The sequence below is a fragment of the Pseudorasbora parva genome, chromosome 15, assembly GCF_024679245.1.
Source record: "Pseudorasbora parva isolate DD20220531a chromosome 15, ASM2467924v1, whole genome shotgun sequence".
NCBI classification, from domain to species: Eukaryota; Metazoa; Chordata; class Actinopteri; order Cypriniformes; family Gobionidae; genus Pseudorasbora; species Pseudorasbora parva.
The window spans coordinates 39,003,699-39,019,614 of NC_090186.1; the positions used below are offsets into that span (position 1 = coordinate 39,003,699).

At 38.9% G+C, this 15,916-nt stretch overlaps 1 protein-coding gene across 3 annotated transcripts in view; it reads right to left on the bottom strand.

The window, feature by feature from the left end:
• Positions 1-1,557: 1,557 nt before the first annotated feature.
• Positions 1,558-15,916, bottom strand: part of runx2b (RUNX family transcription factor 2b) — a 179,759-nt gene continuing 165,400 nt past the window's right edge. For 2 of the 3 annotated variants that reach the window (XM_067418042.1, XM_067418041.1), the window contains 3 exons: positions 14,050-14,223; positions 10,449-10,610; positions 1,558-4,766 (listed from right to left, as the gene is read on the bottom strand). In XM_067418042.1, the coding sequence (XP_067274143.1) occupies positions 4,279-4,766; positions 10,449-10,610; positions 14,050-14,223 (824 nt within the window). In that variant the 3' untranslated portion in view covers positions 1,558-4,278. Of the gene's footprint in view, positions 4,767-10,420; positions 10,611-14,049; positions 14,224-15,916 lie in introns of all 3 variants that reach the window. The other variant, XM_067418043.1, reaches the window with a different exon arrangement.

Here is a 15,916-nt window from a genome sequence, read left to right on the forward strand (position 1 = left end):
GGTGAGCAATGGAAGTCTTTTAACTTCTCAAATTAATTTCTATGAAAGTTAAGCTTGCAAAGGCATGAACAGAAAACGCGCCAAACTGAACTGACGTTGTGAATGTATGCCGCAAGTGTAGTCGCGATTACCTCAGCTCTCATCACGAGAGCTCAGCAGCTCATTTATCTGACTCCTGCAGTTAGTGCTCAGTGCTGTGATACTCGCGGGGTGACTCACTCATTATATTGAACAGACACGTTCAGTTTTAAACTGTAGTGTCTTCTCCAACACAGTCACAGTTATTCAGTAGCGGTGGCTTTGGGAATGGCCTCACAGGGCAGCGAAGCATTCTGGGAATTGTAGTCGTTCATCCCCATGAGACAAAAATACATTTTCTGTCTTTTCTCAGTCTAGAAAGCACCAAATTCAAAAATAATTTCACATTTCTACTACATTGATGACCCAGTTTAAATACAGATTCATCTTCCCAGCGCTGAAGTACCCCTTTAAGAGAATACCTTTGTTGCCATATTGGTGAGCATATTACTAGAATACATTTAGTAAGCCCTTCCAAACACAGAGCGTTTACAGACTTTCGGTGCTGACTAGCATGTGGGTGGAATGTCTCTCTCTCTCTCTCTCTCTCTCTCTCTCTCTCTCTCTCTCTCTCTCTCTCTCTCTCTCTGTTTCTCACTTAGTAAGACAATAATTGAAAGATTGATATCAAAGAGAAAACCTGGGGGAATTTTGCATGACCAAGAACAATATGGTATCAGGTACAGTACATTCTTAAATACTCAACACACCCAACATGACTTCAGATTTAATATACATGCAGCGGGGTCCAAAAGTCTGGAGCACAGTGTAAATCTGAGACATTCCGAACGATTTCTTTGTTACCCGCTCAGATGAAGGACATTGTGCTCTCCGGCTCATAAATTACTGGATGTATCTGAACATCTATAGTGTGAACCTGAAATGCGCTCCAGTTTCGTATTCATGGAAATCCCAGGAACGCTCCTGGTTTAAATGGAGATGGATCACTCTCTGATTATGCCTGTTATGTCTTCGAGTAATGTGTAACAGCCCCAATTTAACAGACATCAATAGCAGAGAGACGAACGCAGCACTGAGGCCAGCCGTGTGCTTCCAGGACCTTCCAAAGCAAATGTTGATCCAGACTTGGGTCCAAGTCAGTGCGTTCTACAGTAGTGCACAAACCCTGAGCTGCTTCCCAGCTTTCATCTCCGGCCAGGTATCTTCAAGGTTCAATGATAAGGCAATGAAACTGTATGTAAATGGAACAACCCGACGCATGGACTTCTGGCCATTAGTCTTCCCTAAAGCCCCAATGTGACTTTTAATCAAAGTCAAACTGGAGAAAAGAGACAGAGGAGAAAGTTTAATGACGGAGATGAAATATTTAAAGAGGAACACAGTAATGCCAGGAAACTATGATAGAATACTACTTTCGAGACAGACGAGATCATTGCAAAATCTCTTTTTATTTCTCTTACAAAGAAAACTATTATATTCAACATACAACAATCAAAAAAAGCCAATTTCTTTCACTGTTGTCATGATAATTTCCCCTTAAACCCTTTTTTCTATCCGTGGATAAAAGAGAACAGGCTTCACAGGGAAGAAAAGCAAGATAATTTAAACACAGATGTGCAAAGGAAACAAAGCATGCAAGAACCAGAGACAAATTTGCTACAAATTGCCCTCAGTTAACCTGTCAGATAAATACTAATTTACAAAAGAAGAAATTAGATAATAATTCAACAAAACTCGGGTGGTGTATTTACCTCCTGTAATATACAACATGGTCTCTGAACGATGTAAACATTTCGTACACACTCACAGCTATTTAAACTTATAGGCAGACGCCCTGATTTAAAGCAGTGTCTCCGTCAGGATGACGGAGGAACCGGGAATGCTGAACCGGGCCTTGAAAATAAACCATGACTAGTCCTACCAGAGATGCAATACTGGGCAGATATTCAGGTAAAAAAGGACAGAAACACATCCAGCTCACGCTTAGAGCTTTTGGTTTTTTAACTGCTTAAATATGGGCTTTACAAGCCATATCTTATTTAAAGCACTGCTTTGAGGAAAGCTTTCAGTTGTTTGTTGAGGTCTGTATAGTTCCAACTGTAAGGCACTAGATAAATATAACTCTGGTACACTATTGCAGTTGGGTAAGTCAATCCATCGATGATGGATAAACTAAGGGAATACTAATACTCTGAAATCATGAAGCTAATTTTTCACACTTATAACCTGATAGTGAACATTTTCATTAACAACTTTGACAATGTACCATCCATTGAATAAAATCATAGCTACATTACCATTCAAAATATTGGGGTTGGTAAGATTTTCACATGATCCTTCAGAAACCATTCTTATCAAAGTCCCTTTAAACTAAAGGGTGAGTTCACCCAAAAATGATCCCATAATTTACTCACCCTCAAGTCATCCTAGGTGTACATGACTTTCTTCTTTGAGCCAAACACAATGGGTGTTATATTAAATAATACCCCGGCTTTCCGAGCTTTATAATGGGAGTGAATAGAGCCTGAGTTTTTGAAGCTCCAAAAAGCGCATTCACTCCCATTATAAAGCTTGGAAGAATCAGGATCTTTTTAAAATATATATAACTCTGATTGTGTTTGGCTGAAAGAAGAAAGTCACATACACCTAGGATGGCTTGAGGGTGAGTCTATTACAGGATAATTTTCATTTTTGAGTGAACTAACCCTTTAAAGGCAAGTCATTTCACTCAGCGGCCTCCTCTCAGGAAGCTATTTCAGTCGTGCAAGTGCAGCTCCTATCTCTTTGAATAGGGAGAGACAAACTCTCCAAAGCTGTCCACCCAGCTTATGATTAAATTTCATATTTGAAATCACCAATGAAATCTGACAACAACTGTTCCATAAATGTTGTTTTAAATATACTCTAATCATGGACATCTGAACCTCAGAACACTGACTGTTTTTATAGCAACCAGGACTTCTTGGACTAAGGCAGCTGCAGTGACCAATTGCTGATTTGCTCTTTTATTAAGAAGGCGGGACTTATTCCGCCATATTGTGCTTTGCACTTTGTTTGCATATCTAAAGTCTTTGTTCTAATTTGTTACTCAAGAAAACGTTCTATCATATCAATGTTTAAAACAGTTGTGCTACTTAATATTTTTGTGGAAACCATGATACATTTCTTTCATCAGATTTTTTAAATAATAGAAAGTTGAAAATCTAAATCTTTTGTAGCATTATCAAAGTCGTTACGGCCACTTCAGATCAATTCATCTTTGCTGAATAAAAAAATCTTTTAAAAAATCTTACTGAACCCAAGCTTTGAATGGTATAGTGTAAATGTTGCCTATATTTCCAATACATCCCTTTTTCAGGCATATGAAGTGCTCCAGTAATTGGGAAAAGAATATCTGTATACGTTATAAATCCAGAACTTTCAATAATTCCCCACCGGAAACCTTTCCCAGCCACTTTTGACAAAGCAATATAAAAGCTAAATAAATTATCCCAGCACATGCACGTTACTCAAAGAAAGCTTGATCTAGCACATTGGCAAACACTTTTGAGCATCCATGGCTGTTTCTTTGGTTTATAGCTTTCAAACAGTAAAAGAGCATTTGGTACCAAGCAATATTAACTGCTTACAAATGTAGTGTTCTTAGACACAGAGACCCTATTTCGTTTTAAACGCACAACTCTGTGTGATCAATTAAGGCACATAAATTTAAATTACCCTAAATTAGTTGCATTAACTTGAACATAGATGACGCTTTACAAAAATATTCCTTCTATGACTCAAGTTCCAAATACATTAATTAATCTATGGCTTTATAAGTTACTTTAAATCCTTTTATCAAATACGTATAACTTAATGCTTAAGTTAAAAAAAGCACAAAAAAGAGATTTTGATCACAAACTGTCATACAGATGTTGTTCAGTGCTTTAAATGATATATTAAAAACATGCCAAGACAAGTAAATAATAACATGATGCTAATGAAATACTCGATCCATCTCTATTCCTTCAATTCCAATTTCTCCTGCTTATGACAATGATTCCCAGAGGTCAAAAAGTCCAGAACAATATATTACAACAACAAAGTTCAATGTAATGTAAAAAAGACTTCCCTTTCAACATAAATACTCGTGTCAGCGAGGGAAAGTAGCTCAGCGAGATAGGATGAACATCCTAGTAAGGTTTGTGCTTTAAAACCATGCCGTTCGTTCGGAGGTTCCATGCTCACGTCAATGTCCGATCAATACGGCCGCCACACGCCTTCATCCATTCTACCAGCAGGATTAAGCAGAGTGGGGGAGTTGCTATGACTACCGTCTCCCTCCACCCCCCCGCCTCCATCAGCCTGGACCGGGAGGTTCGGATTGACCAGGCTGGTTCCCGTGGATGCGCTAGTACATGGCGGCATCATCCGGGTGGGCGATCGGTCCCCTCCGGGAACCATGGAGAACTGGTAGGAGCCAGAGGAGGCACCGTAGTAGAGATAGGGTGTGCTGCTGCTCTGGAAGGGTCCGCTTTGGCTCTGGGTGGAGCCGGGGTACGGCGGTGGTAGGTAGGTGTGGTAATGAGCGCTGCCGAGAGACATTCCCGTGGTGACCGGGGTGGGCGTGTATGTGAAGGTCGCCGGGTAGTGCATTCTGGGGCTGGAAAATCGGCTCTCGGTGAGTGAGGAGAAACCGGGGAACTGACGTTCAAACTGGCCAGGAAAAGGACTCAAATCTGTCGAACCTACGGAAACAAATGTTGAGGTTACTTTCAAAGCAGGGTGGAAGGATTGAAAAACTATTGAAGACTGAACAACATGACGACACAATAATTGTGTGTATTGAATTTTCTTCATTGAACTACAATCCATTTTAACCAAATGTTAAAGGAGTTAATTGTGAATTAAGCTGTACAAACAGGTGCTGGTCATATAATTAGAATATCTTCAAAAATGCATTTCACTAATTCCATTCAAAAAGTGAAACTTGTATATTATATTCATTCATCACACACAGACTGATTTATTTCAAATGTTCATTTCTTTTAATTTGATGATTATAACTGACAACTAAGGAAAATCCCAAATTCAGTATCTCAGAAAATGAGAATATTTTGAGAATATGTTCAATATTGAAGACACCTGGAGCCACACTCTAATCAGCTTAACTCAAAACGCCTGCAAAGGCCTTTAAATGGTCTCAGTCTAGTTCTGTAGGCTACACAATCATGGGGAAGACTGTTGACTTGACAGTTGTCCAAAAGATGACCATTGACACATAGCACAAGGAGGGCAAGACACAAAGAGGTCATTGCAAAAGAAGCTGGCTGTTCACAGAGTTTTGTCTCCAAGCACATTCATAGAGAGGCGAAGGGAAGGAAAAGATGGGATAGAAAAAAGTGTACAAGCAATAAGGACAACCCAACCTGGAGAGGATTGTGAAACAAAACCCATTCAAAAATGTGGGGGAGATTCACAAAGAGTGGACTGCAGCTGGAGTCAGCGCTTCAAAAATCACTACGCACAGATGTATGCAAGACATGGGTTTCAGCTGTCACATTCCTTGTGTCAAGCCACTCTTGAACAGACAGCGTGAAAAGTGCCTCGCCTGGGCTAAAGACAAAAAGGACTGCTGAGTGGTCCAAAGTTATGTTCTCTGTTGAAAGTAAATTTTGCATTTCCTTTGAAAAGCAGGGTCCCAGAGTCTGGAGGAAGAGAGGAGAGACACACAATCCATGTTTCTTGAGGACCAGTATAAAGTTTCCACAGTCAGTGATGGTTTGGGCTGCCATGTCATCTACTGGTGTTGGTCCACTGTGGTTTTCTTAGGTCCAAGGTCTATGCAGGCATATACCAGGAAGTTTTAGAGCAGACCAACTGGCATACATTCATTTTCCAACAGTACTTGGCATTTGGACACAATGTCGTCATTGCCAATTTCACATGATTTCAGCAGTTTGGATCGCGTGTCAAACTGCTGAAATCACATGACATTGGCGATCCGAATCATTGATTCGTTGATTCATGACCGTTTGACTCTTTATTTGAGGAACACGGAAGAGAAGACAATGCTGAATAAAGTCATAGTTTTTGATATTTTTGAACCAAAATGACCAAAGCACCACATTTTATTTTTTCATCATACTTGATCGTTCAACTATTCATGTAACTGTATTTAAATAGCATAAAACGTGGAGGTGTTTGGTCTCTTCTAACTTGATCTCTGTTTGGTCCCATAGTGAATGAACTGGGCTTAGTGGGCTAAGCTAAATGCTATCAGATCGTCACCGCGTGTCAGAGATGACAGAGGTATGTATCAACTCGTTTTAGTTAAGGAAATAAAATAGTATAATATGAAAAATCGGTGAAGTATCCCTTTAAGCCAATAGAAAAAAAGCCCTTTTAAACGTATCACTTCACAGTATATATATATATATATATATATACTATACTTTATATATATATATATATATATATATATATATATATATATATATATATATATATATATATATATATATATATATATATATATATATATATATATAAATGTATATTACAAATGTATTGACACAGTTAAAAGTCCAGCATTTAAATAAGTAAAACTAGATTTAAATGACAAAATGTGGCTATTAAAAAAACAACCATTAACTTTAAATTACAGACGCACAGATGAGAACAGTTTATCGATTAGTTGGCTTAACTTCATTGTGGTTTTTCTTCTTTTTCACAGACAAGTTCATGTGTATGTGTATTCATGTGTGCGGTTATATGTCTCAGTTCATTTGTGTCTCCGGGCTATTTATATGCCTCTGTATTCTGTGTGCCTTTTTAAATTGTTTCTGCGCATATAAAAGTGTGTGTGTGTGTGTGTGTGTGTGTGTGTGTGTGTGTATCTGCATCACTTGGCTGCCGCACATAAAACACAACCAGGATGCATAATCGGTCACACATTTGGAAGCATTTAGAGGGGTGCGAAGCAGCATCGTAGTGAGAGAGACAGACGTCTGCACAGTTGTGGGCTCCTGGTATCTTCAGCATTATAAACCAAGGCAAAAACTGTCCATCTGCCCTTCTGTCCTTAACATATTCTTTATTTCCCTCCAAAAATCAGAAACCACTAATGGTCTGTAGCTATAGTGCTAGTGCCAAGGGTAAAGGAACAAAAAGAAATGGCCTCGCCTCCTTGGCGCGGAGCTGTTTTCATAAATCACACGGCGTCTTTCTTGTCACCATGTCTGCGCCTGTGGGCCGACTGGGTGGCATGGTTTAATGTGGCCGATTTGCGGAGGCACGGCTTGTCGCTAATGCTAGCAGTGTCTCCTTTCCCCTCTATGCCCAACCCCTTTTTCTTTTATATTCAAAATCTTTGGTTTGAGCGGCTGACGATAATGGTTCTCTTGCCCTGGGCTATACAGGGAGCCTGTGCTCTGAATAAAAGGCCATATGATAAAAGCAAAAAAGTTATTTGCATACATTCTCTGGTGCTAGTCACCAAAAATGCATAGACAAGATGGCGCTTGTCTTGAAAACAGATGCCATGTCTGTAAAATTAATGATTTATTTGGCAAGAGTGATTAGTTTCAGGTGAACCAAACAATTATGGGTTATTTACAAGTTTAAGTCACATCTACATGAGGTATGATGTCATCATACAACACAGTACAATAGTTTTTACCCTTTTATTTGATACAATACAAAATCTAAGCCCCTAATTTTCTAAATTTGACACAACACATTAGCTTCGAGATCGATTTCATGCATTATTTTTGGAAATTAATCAGATCAAGGGCTACTATAGCAGATGTAAGCGTAATCTTTTATCTTTTACAGGTTTTGTCGTTCCGGTACTGTCACAGCAGTTTGAAGAAAAAAAATATTAGTTAAAGGTAAATGTTAAAGTGTGAATATGATCAATGCTAAAACACTTAAATCTCAGTTTAATATGTGAAAACTGGAAACAATATGTAAGACATTGGTAGACTGCTTTGTCTGTCATTATTTTTGCAATTCTGCATGGTGGTACTTTTATAGTTCTTGAGGTACTTTCACACATTTATAGTTAACAATCTGAATAACCTAAGTTTAAATGGACAATTCATCCAAAAAATTCTGTCATCATTTACCCTCATGTTGTTCCAAACCCGTAAGACTTTTGTTGATCTTCAAAACACAAATTAAGATCTTTTTGATGAAAGAGTTTTCTGTCCCTAACACAAATGTGCTGCGTAACACCAGAATGAACCTCATTGGTTCATGCTGAAGCTCAAATGTGCTGCGTAACACAAGAATGAACCTCATTGGTTCTTGCTGAAGCTCAAACGTGCTGCGTAACACGAGAATGAACCTCATTGGTTCTTGCTGAAGCTCAAATGTGCTGCGTAACACAAGAATGAACCTCATTGGTTCTTGCTGAAGCTCAAACGTGTGATCAAACGTCTCATCTAAAAGATCTTCGTTTGTGTTCTGAAGATGAACAAAGTTCTTACAGCTTTGGAATGACATGAGGGTGAGTAATTCATGACAGAGTTAAATTTTTTGGGTGAACTATCCCTACATACATACATGAAGGTAAATCTATCGCCCCCCTTGAGTACGGAAGTAATGCCGGAATCGGAAACTTGAAAAATCCCACTTCTGAAGTCGTGATTACGAGCTCATCTCATTCAAATTTTGAAATGGGAGGACGTTCGTGCAATTTTTACCTAGGAAACTCGTATTTATGATAATTCCGAGAGCATGTGAATGCAGCATAAATTACCATCACTGCAAAACAAAACACACTTGCAGTGTTAAAAGACTAATACTCCTAAAGTGTTTTATATCTCGCAAAAGACATCAGAAAACAAATATATTTACACTGTTACTCTTACAGCTAAGTGGGGCGGGAAATATTAAAGAGCCGTGTCCTTATCTGACATCAAAGCTGTTATTAACAAAAGCTCACGTGTACCAGCATCACTTGCAAGGATGATATACCTAAATTAATTAAACACGACAGGCATGTGGCAGGCATCCAGAACCTGCCAGCCAGTGCTCAGGTGAGGGAGATCCTTGTTTAATCACTTTAAGCCCATCCAGATTCTCAGGAATTGGCGAGGGTGTATGAAGGTAAATGACAGAGAATGAAAACACTTACCTGGCACTGACTCAAACAGGTGTTTGGAAATGGAAACTTGTCTGTCTACCTTTATTCTTTAAAGGGTATCCGGGTGTGTTGTAGGGCACACAAGGACAAATTATCTTATGGGGTGCAACTCGGGCACCGAGTGGCCTTCCATTCCCCAAAGGTTCTCTGGGAAGCGTAACGCTATAAAGCGGCTTTATTTGCCCACCACTGGCCTGTTATTATGTCTTGGTCTGTTATTAACGATATACTACGCAGGATCAAAGCCATGGAAAGAGGAGCAAAGGAAACCTTTTTTCCCTTCCCCCGAGTTTTAAAAATACACTCATGGCGCAGTCCAATTTTAAAACTGGCTCCATTTACAAATCTACAGGACCATTACCTAATAAAATCGAGTGAATTTGAGATTGTATTTCTAACGAATTATGACTCCGAAATTTAAAACTATGATTTATGATTGACAGACCATTAAAGAAAAATGATAATTTCAGAAAATAGCCCTCCCAAAATATTTTTTTTAGGTTCATGTGTTTCTTATTAATCTGATTCAACGTTCAGCCAACACATTTAGGAGCAAATTTTTGTGTAGATTAAAAAAAAAATACTTAAAATTGAAATATAAAAACAAAAGTAATTTCAAAATATTAATAAAAAGTATAATAGCATATATAGTTAATAAAAATAATAATTGAATAGTAGGTTTTTTTGCATCAGGTCTAGGGTTGCTATAGTAGACGTTAACATAATACGTTATCATTTATCATTTAAGTTAAAGGTAAAGTGTGTCGTTTTTATGCTAAATAATTACATTTAAGACACGTAAGACATTGGTAGACTGATTCCCCCCAAAACTTTATGTCCGTTTTCTGGAAACCTGTTCGAAAACAGTATTTTTGCAATTCTGCTTGGTGGTTTCTTATTGAAATTTTCATTGAGTGCCATGGGTTACTGTAATCCGTTTCAGCACAAACATGCTTATTTTTTTATGCAAATGAATGTGGCTCATTCACAAAATTCAGAGCCATTTGTCTGATGACAGGCGATAAATGCAGTTTTTAAGAGATATGAAGAAAATTAAAATTTTGGATTTTTAAAGATATCTCTTCAAATATTCAGATTTGAAGTAAATGCAACCATTTATTTTCAGATATCTTGCAATCAAAAGCTTAATTCACATAAACCCCAAATCTTCTAAAAGCACAAAATCAGCATAAAACACGTGCCCACCCCCCTGCCCACTGCAGTGTCGGACGCGAGGGGTAGGGGGCGCACCTGCTGTAGGTCTGAGGCTGGAGGTTACCTGGAAGGCGTCTGGGCACATCGCTGATGGAGGGCAGCCCTGTGGCCCGGCTGGAGGAGAGCGGAGTGGTGGAGTGCACGGATGGGGAGGCCATGGGACTCAGGTACGACGGGTACGTTTGGTCATATGACCAAGGTGGGGAAGATTGAGCCTGGCGTGGATCTAGAGGTACAAACAGAGAACAGGTCAAAGGAAAGTAAGACCACAGTTAAATGAATAGTCCTCCCAAAAAGGACAATTCTGTCATCATTTACTCATCCCCATGAATTATCAAAATCAAAATAAGATATTTTAAAGAAAGTTGGTAGTTAAACACTACAATGGCTCTACAATAATTTTATGAAGTGACGAGAACAGTTTTTGTGTGCAAAAAAACGAAATAACGACTTATATAGTGATGGGCCGATTTCAAAAAGTTTTGAATGGTTATGAATTAGCGTATCGATTCATGATTTGAAAAATATCTTCATTTGTGTTCCGAAGATGAACGGAGGAGGTCCTACGGGTGTCGAATGACATTAGGGTAAGTAATAAATGACAGGATTTTCATTTTTGGGTGAACTAACCCTTTAAGTAAGTTCATATCATATTTTTTGACAGGCAGGCAGACAGTTCAGTGATATGGAAGTTGACTTCTAAGCTGTTTCTCACAAAAAATGTATATGCAATTAAAGGAATAGTTCACACAAAAATGGAAAAGATGTCATCATTTACTCGCCCTCATGTCGTTCCAAACCCATTAGACTTATGTTCATTTTTGAAATACAAATGAAGATATTTTAAATGAAATCTGAGAGATTGACAGCTACGCAACTACCACTTTGCTGCTTTATAAATGTATAAAGTGATCATAAAACTAATCCTTATGAATTGAGCGGTTTAGTCAAACATTTCTGAAGAGAACCGATTACTTGATTTTATTTGAGCTTTTATTCACAAATGAGAGTGAGTAAATAAGGACGCAATTTTAAATTAATCAGTATATCTTATCATTAATTTAAATGGCCCCACTTTATATAAGGAGGCCTTAACTACTATGTACTTACATTAAAAAATAAGTACAATAATACTTATTGTGTTCATAAATTATTGCAAAAAACCTTTGCCTATATTGAGGTGGGATACGGGTAAAGTTAGGGAGAGGTGTGGTTTTATGGGTAAGTTTAAGGCTAAGGTTAGGTGTAAGGGAAGTCTCAATAGTTTAATTACAAATGTAACTACAGAAATTTATTACAGATGTAATTACATGCAGGTATTTTTTAAAATGTAAGTACAATATAAAAACGTGTGTACTCAATAAGTGCATTGTATCAAATGATTCATTTAAATGTTAGTACATAGTAGTTAAGGCCACCTAATATAAAGAGGGTCCATTTAAATAAAACGAAAATTGCAATTCTATTTATATTTGTCTGTCTGTCCCCTATAGAAGCCTTGAGTGCTTAGCAAATACAATGTGATCCCTTTGGTAAATCATTTAAATGAACGCATTCACAAAATGTTTGTCAGAGCTGACACATTACACAACCCATAATTCAAGCTCTCTGTCATGCCAAGTATCAGTTTAAAAGCAGGCATATAATTGCTAAAGTCAACAAGGTACAGTGCATTCCTTCTCAGATTCAGTCCCTTGGCTTGCTCACACAAAGTTTGGAGCAGTACAGTAACAGGACCCAGAGTACAGGACATGCGCTCTCCGAGCAGTAATTAAGGACAGGTGATATCCTGTTCTCTCACAGTGACACAACGCACTGCCCTAGGCTGTCCGCACTCGGTTTCCACTTGTCCATCATGATGCAGTGTGCGATTTCAGCCTAGACAAACCACTTGTGCTGAGACAAACAGACACTAACAGGGACACACACACACCATTATATACACCATATAGGCAGAAATGCTTGGAAGGATGAGTAAATATAATCGCATTAAACAACAATTGTGACTGACAGCTGGGTTAGTAGTGGTTACTCAAAAGATTATTTACTTTATTCATGTGGTTTTGTGCGCAGATCATACCAATAAAACAGGAACATAAGAAATGATGTGCGCATCTGTAAGTTAACATTACTTAGGAATTTGATGAATTACAAGGGCATAACAAACAAACAAACATATATGTCCTGTATTCCTATAGTAAAAAAATATAGCATGCTGCTAGCAACACATATACCTAAAATGCAATTTAAATTGGTTTGGATAAAATTATCATAATTAAATATTATATCCATTCATCCATACTCCAAACCATTTGTCCTCTGTATGGTTGTGGGGATGTTGAAGTCTATCCCAGTGTAATTAAATATGATATATTTAACACATGTACACACACAGCTACATTTTATGGGGACTTTCCATAGACATTTTTATACTGTACAAACTGTACATTCTATCCCCTTACACTAACACTAACCCTACCCCTAAACCTACTCATAACAGAAAACTTTCTGCATTTTCATATTTTTCTTAAATTTTTTACAACAACAAAAAAATAATTTGTACAGTCTTATTTATAAGCTGTTTTCCTCATGGGGACCAAAAAAAGGTAACTACACGGTCCCCACGTTTTGGATATTACTCTGTGGGGACATTTCCAAACGTATAAACAAGACAAACATATAAACACCAATTAGGCATAACATTATGACCGCTGACAGGTGAAGTGAATAACACTAATTATCTCATCACGGCACCTGTTAGTGGATGGATATATTAGGCGGCAAGTAAACATTTAGTTAGAAACATGGGGAGGCATAAGTATTTGAGCGAGGGTTTAATTATAATGGCTAGATGACTGGGTCAGAGCATCTCCAAAACTGCAGAACCGGGCACAGGGTCATGGGCGGCCAAGGCTCATTGATGCACATGGGGAACGAAGGCTGACTGTAGCTCAAATTGCTCAAGAAGTTAATGCTGGTTCTGAAAGAAAGCTGTCAGTGCATCACAGTTTGTTGCGTATGGGGCTGCATAGACACAGACCAGTCAGGGTGCCCATGCTGACTCCTGTCCACCACTGAAAGTGCCAACAGTGGGCATGTGAGCATCAAAACTGGACCACAGAGCAATGGAGGAAGGTGGCCTGGTCTGATGAAACATGTCTTATTTTACATCACGAAGATGGCCGGGTGCATGTGTGTCTCTTACCTGGGGAACACATGGCACCAGGATGCACTATGGGAAAAAGGTAAGCCAGCAGAGGCAGTGTGATGCTTTGGGCAATGTTCTGCTGGGAAATCTTAGGTCCTGCCATCCATGGGGATGTTACTTTAACACATACCACCTAACTAAGCATTGTTGCAGACCATGTACACCCTTTCATGGAAACGGTATTCCCTGGTGGTCGTGGCCTCTTTCAGCAGGATAATATACCCTAGCACAAAGCAAAAATGCTTCAGGAATAGTTTGAGGAGCACAATAACAAGGTTGTTGACTTGGTCTCCAAATTCCCAAGATCTCAATCTAATTGAGCATCTGTGGGATGAACAAACAAGTCCGATCCATGTAGACAGGTCTCATCCATTAGGAAGATGCTCTTGATGTTATGCCTAATAAATATATATATATGATATACTGTAAATTTTCTTTGCTTTCACTTCTTTAATACCTGTTATCTGCGTCTGCCCCTGAGGTGTGAAGGAGTTGGGGCTGCTCAGCGAGGGCCGTGGTGTTTGTGTTGGTACAGTAACCCGCATGGTGGTCTGCCGGATACGCTCCAGTTCACTGAGGCGATCGGAGAACAGTCCGGCCTTTGGCGAGTCATCCAACTTCGGCCTGTGCCCTGCAATCAACATACTGCCATCAATAAAACTCACGACCACATCACAGTGTTTTGCATATTACAGCACTGTTAATAGCACTTCTGCTCCTCACAGGCTGCATGTAAAATCAAACCTACATCATGTAGTCCGATTCACAACCAAATTATTCTTATGAACTGGTTCTTTAGAATCACAATGTATTTGGTCTCGGCCGACTAGATCTGCTAGGCTGCTGCTGCAGAGCAAGTATAACTTGCTACTGCTAACAGATACACAGACATGCTGCTGTGAACATGTAAGATATGCTGCTACTGCATAAATAGACATACTGTACATAAATCCATAGCAGATCTAGACAGGTGGAGCTAGAGGAGGTGGGGGGTGTTAGATGAACTCTAAGAGGAACTTCGCTTGCATAAAACAATGAACAAGACTATTTAAATGTGGAGTAAGCAATCTCATTGGCTACAGGACTAGCAGAAGCCAATCAGCTTGTGCCTTGCGGTAATGATGTGAGTGCCTGCACTCAAAAACGTTTGATTATATCTCCTAGCATTAAAAAGTTAGCCAATCTATGATGTATATGTATGGCATAGGTTTGACTATGAGACAGGTGTTCCATTTCCCCTTTTTATAAGAGCTTTCATTATGCCCCATGGCATTTCAGTCTTTCAAGCCACAATCTGCCGTGACTCTGCCATATGGAATCAAACCGAATCTAATTTCATTTCCATAAAAAAAATCAAATATTACATATTCCATGTTCTTAAAATATCATCTATTAATCTGTCCCATCAGGGCGGGGATTTGGCTTTGACAATGAAGTGCTATGCTTGGCATATAATAACATTCAGTTGGCACACATTAAACACTCAACCTTCCCAGACAAGACGAAACCCTTATAATACAAGACCGCATGTGCTTCCTCTGTGTAGGATGCATGATGACACAGGCCAGCACCTTTCTGGAAAGCTATAACAGGAGCGTTTAAGAGTCCATAGCCTCAAGTCTATTCTCGGCAAATTAGAGGAGGGATAAGACAGCAGCGCAGCCCAATACACAACTAGCCCCTTTTTCCACATTAAAATGGCCCAGTGTCTCCCTCAGACTGCAGACGTTTTTTTCTGAGAAGGCCGTAAAGTAAATATCAAACAGGAGAAAGAGAAAAACTCCTGCTGGAGTTGGCAGCGCTCCAGCTGGCACTGAAAGAACGGGCTACCTCTATATCTCGACTAACCGACCTGTGCCAGTAGAACAAAGAGAAGCAGCAAACGCAAAAGAAAAGTCTCATAATCAAATCATTAAAGTGCTTCAGTATGTCTAGAATGTTAACTATGAACTATGAAGCGTGTTCAGTTTAAATCTTAAAATGCTTCCTTCTATCTTAATATGCAATGGCAACTGTAAGTAAGACATAAGTGCTGCTAGACTCTGTTTAGAGGGGCAATCTTTCATCTCAGCTCACCTAAAAATCGGCGTTTAACTGTCAGCACCTTTAAAAGTCTGTGATTATGTGATTTCTCTTCACAGTGACTGTCTGCAGTGAGTTATCTGAAGTTATTTCACTCTAATGTCTCAACTTACAATGCCATTTTAGGGGTGCGAGACTATAAGCACGGCAAACATATGATTTTTCTTACTGTCTTGTTTTCTATTACAAATATCTAATATCTGAAATCAAGATACATCATCTGAGAAAGACTTTGAAAGAAT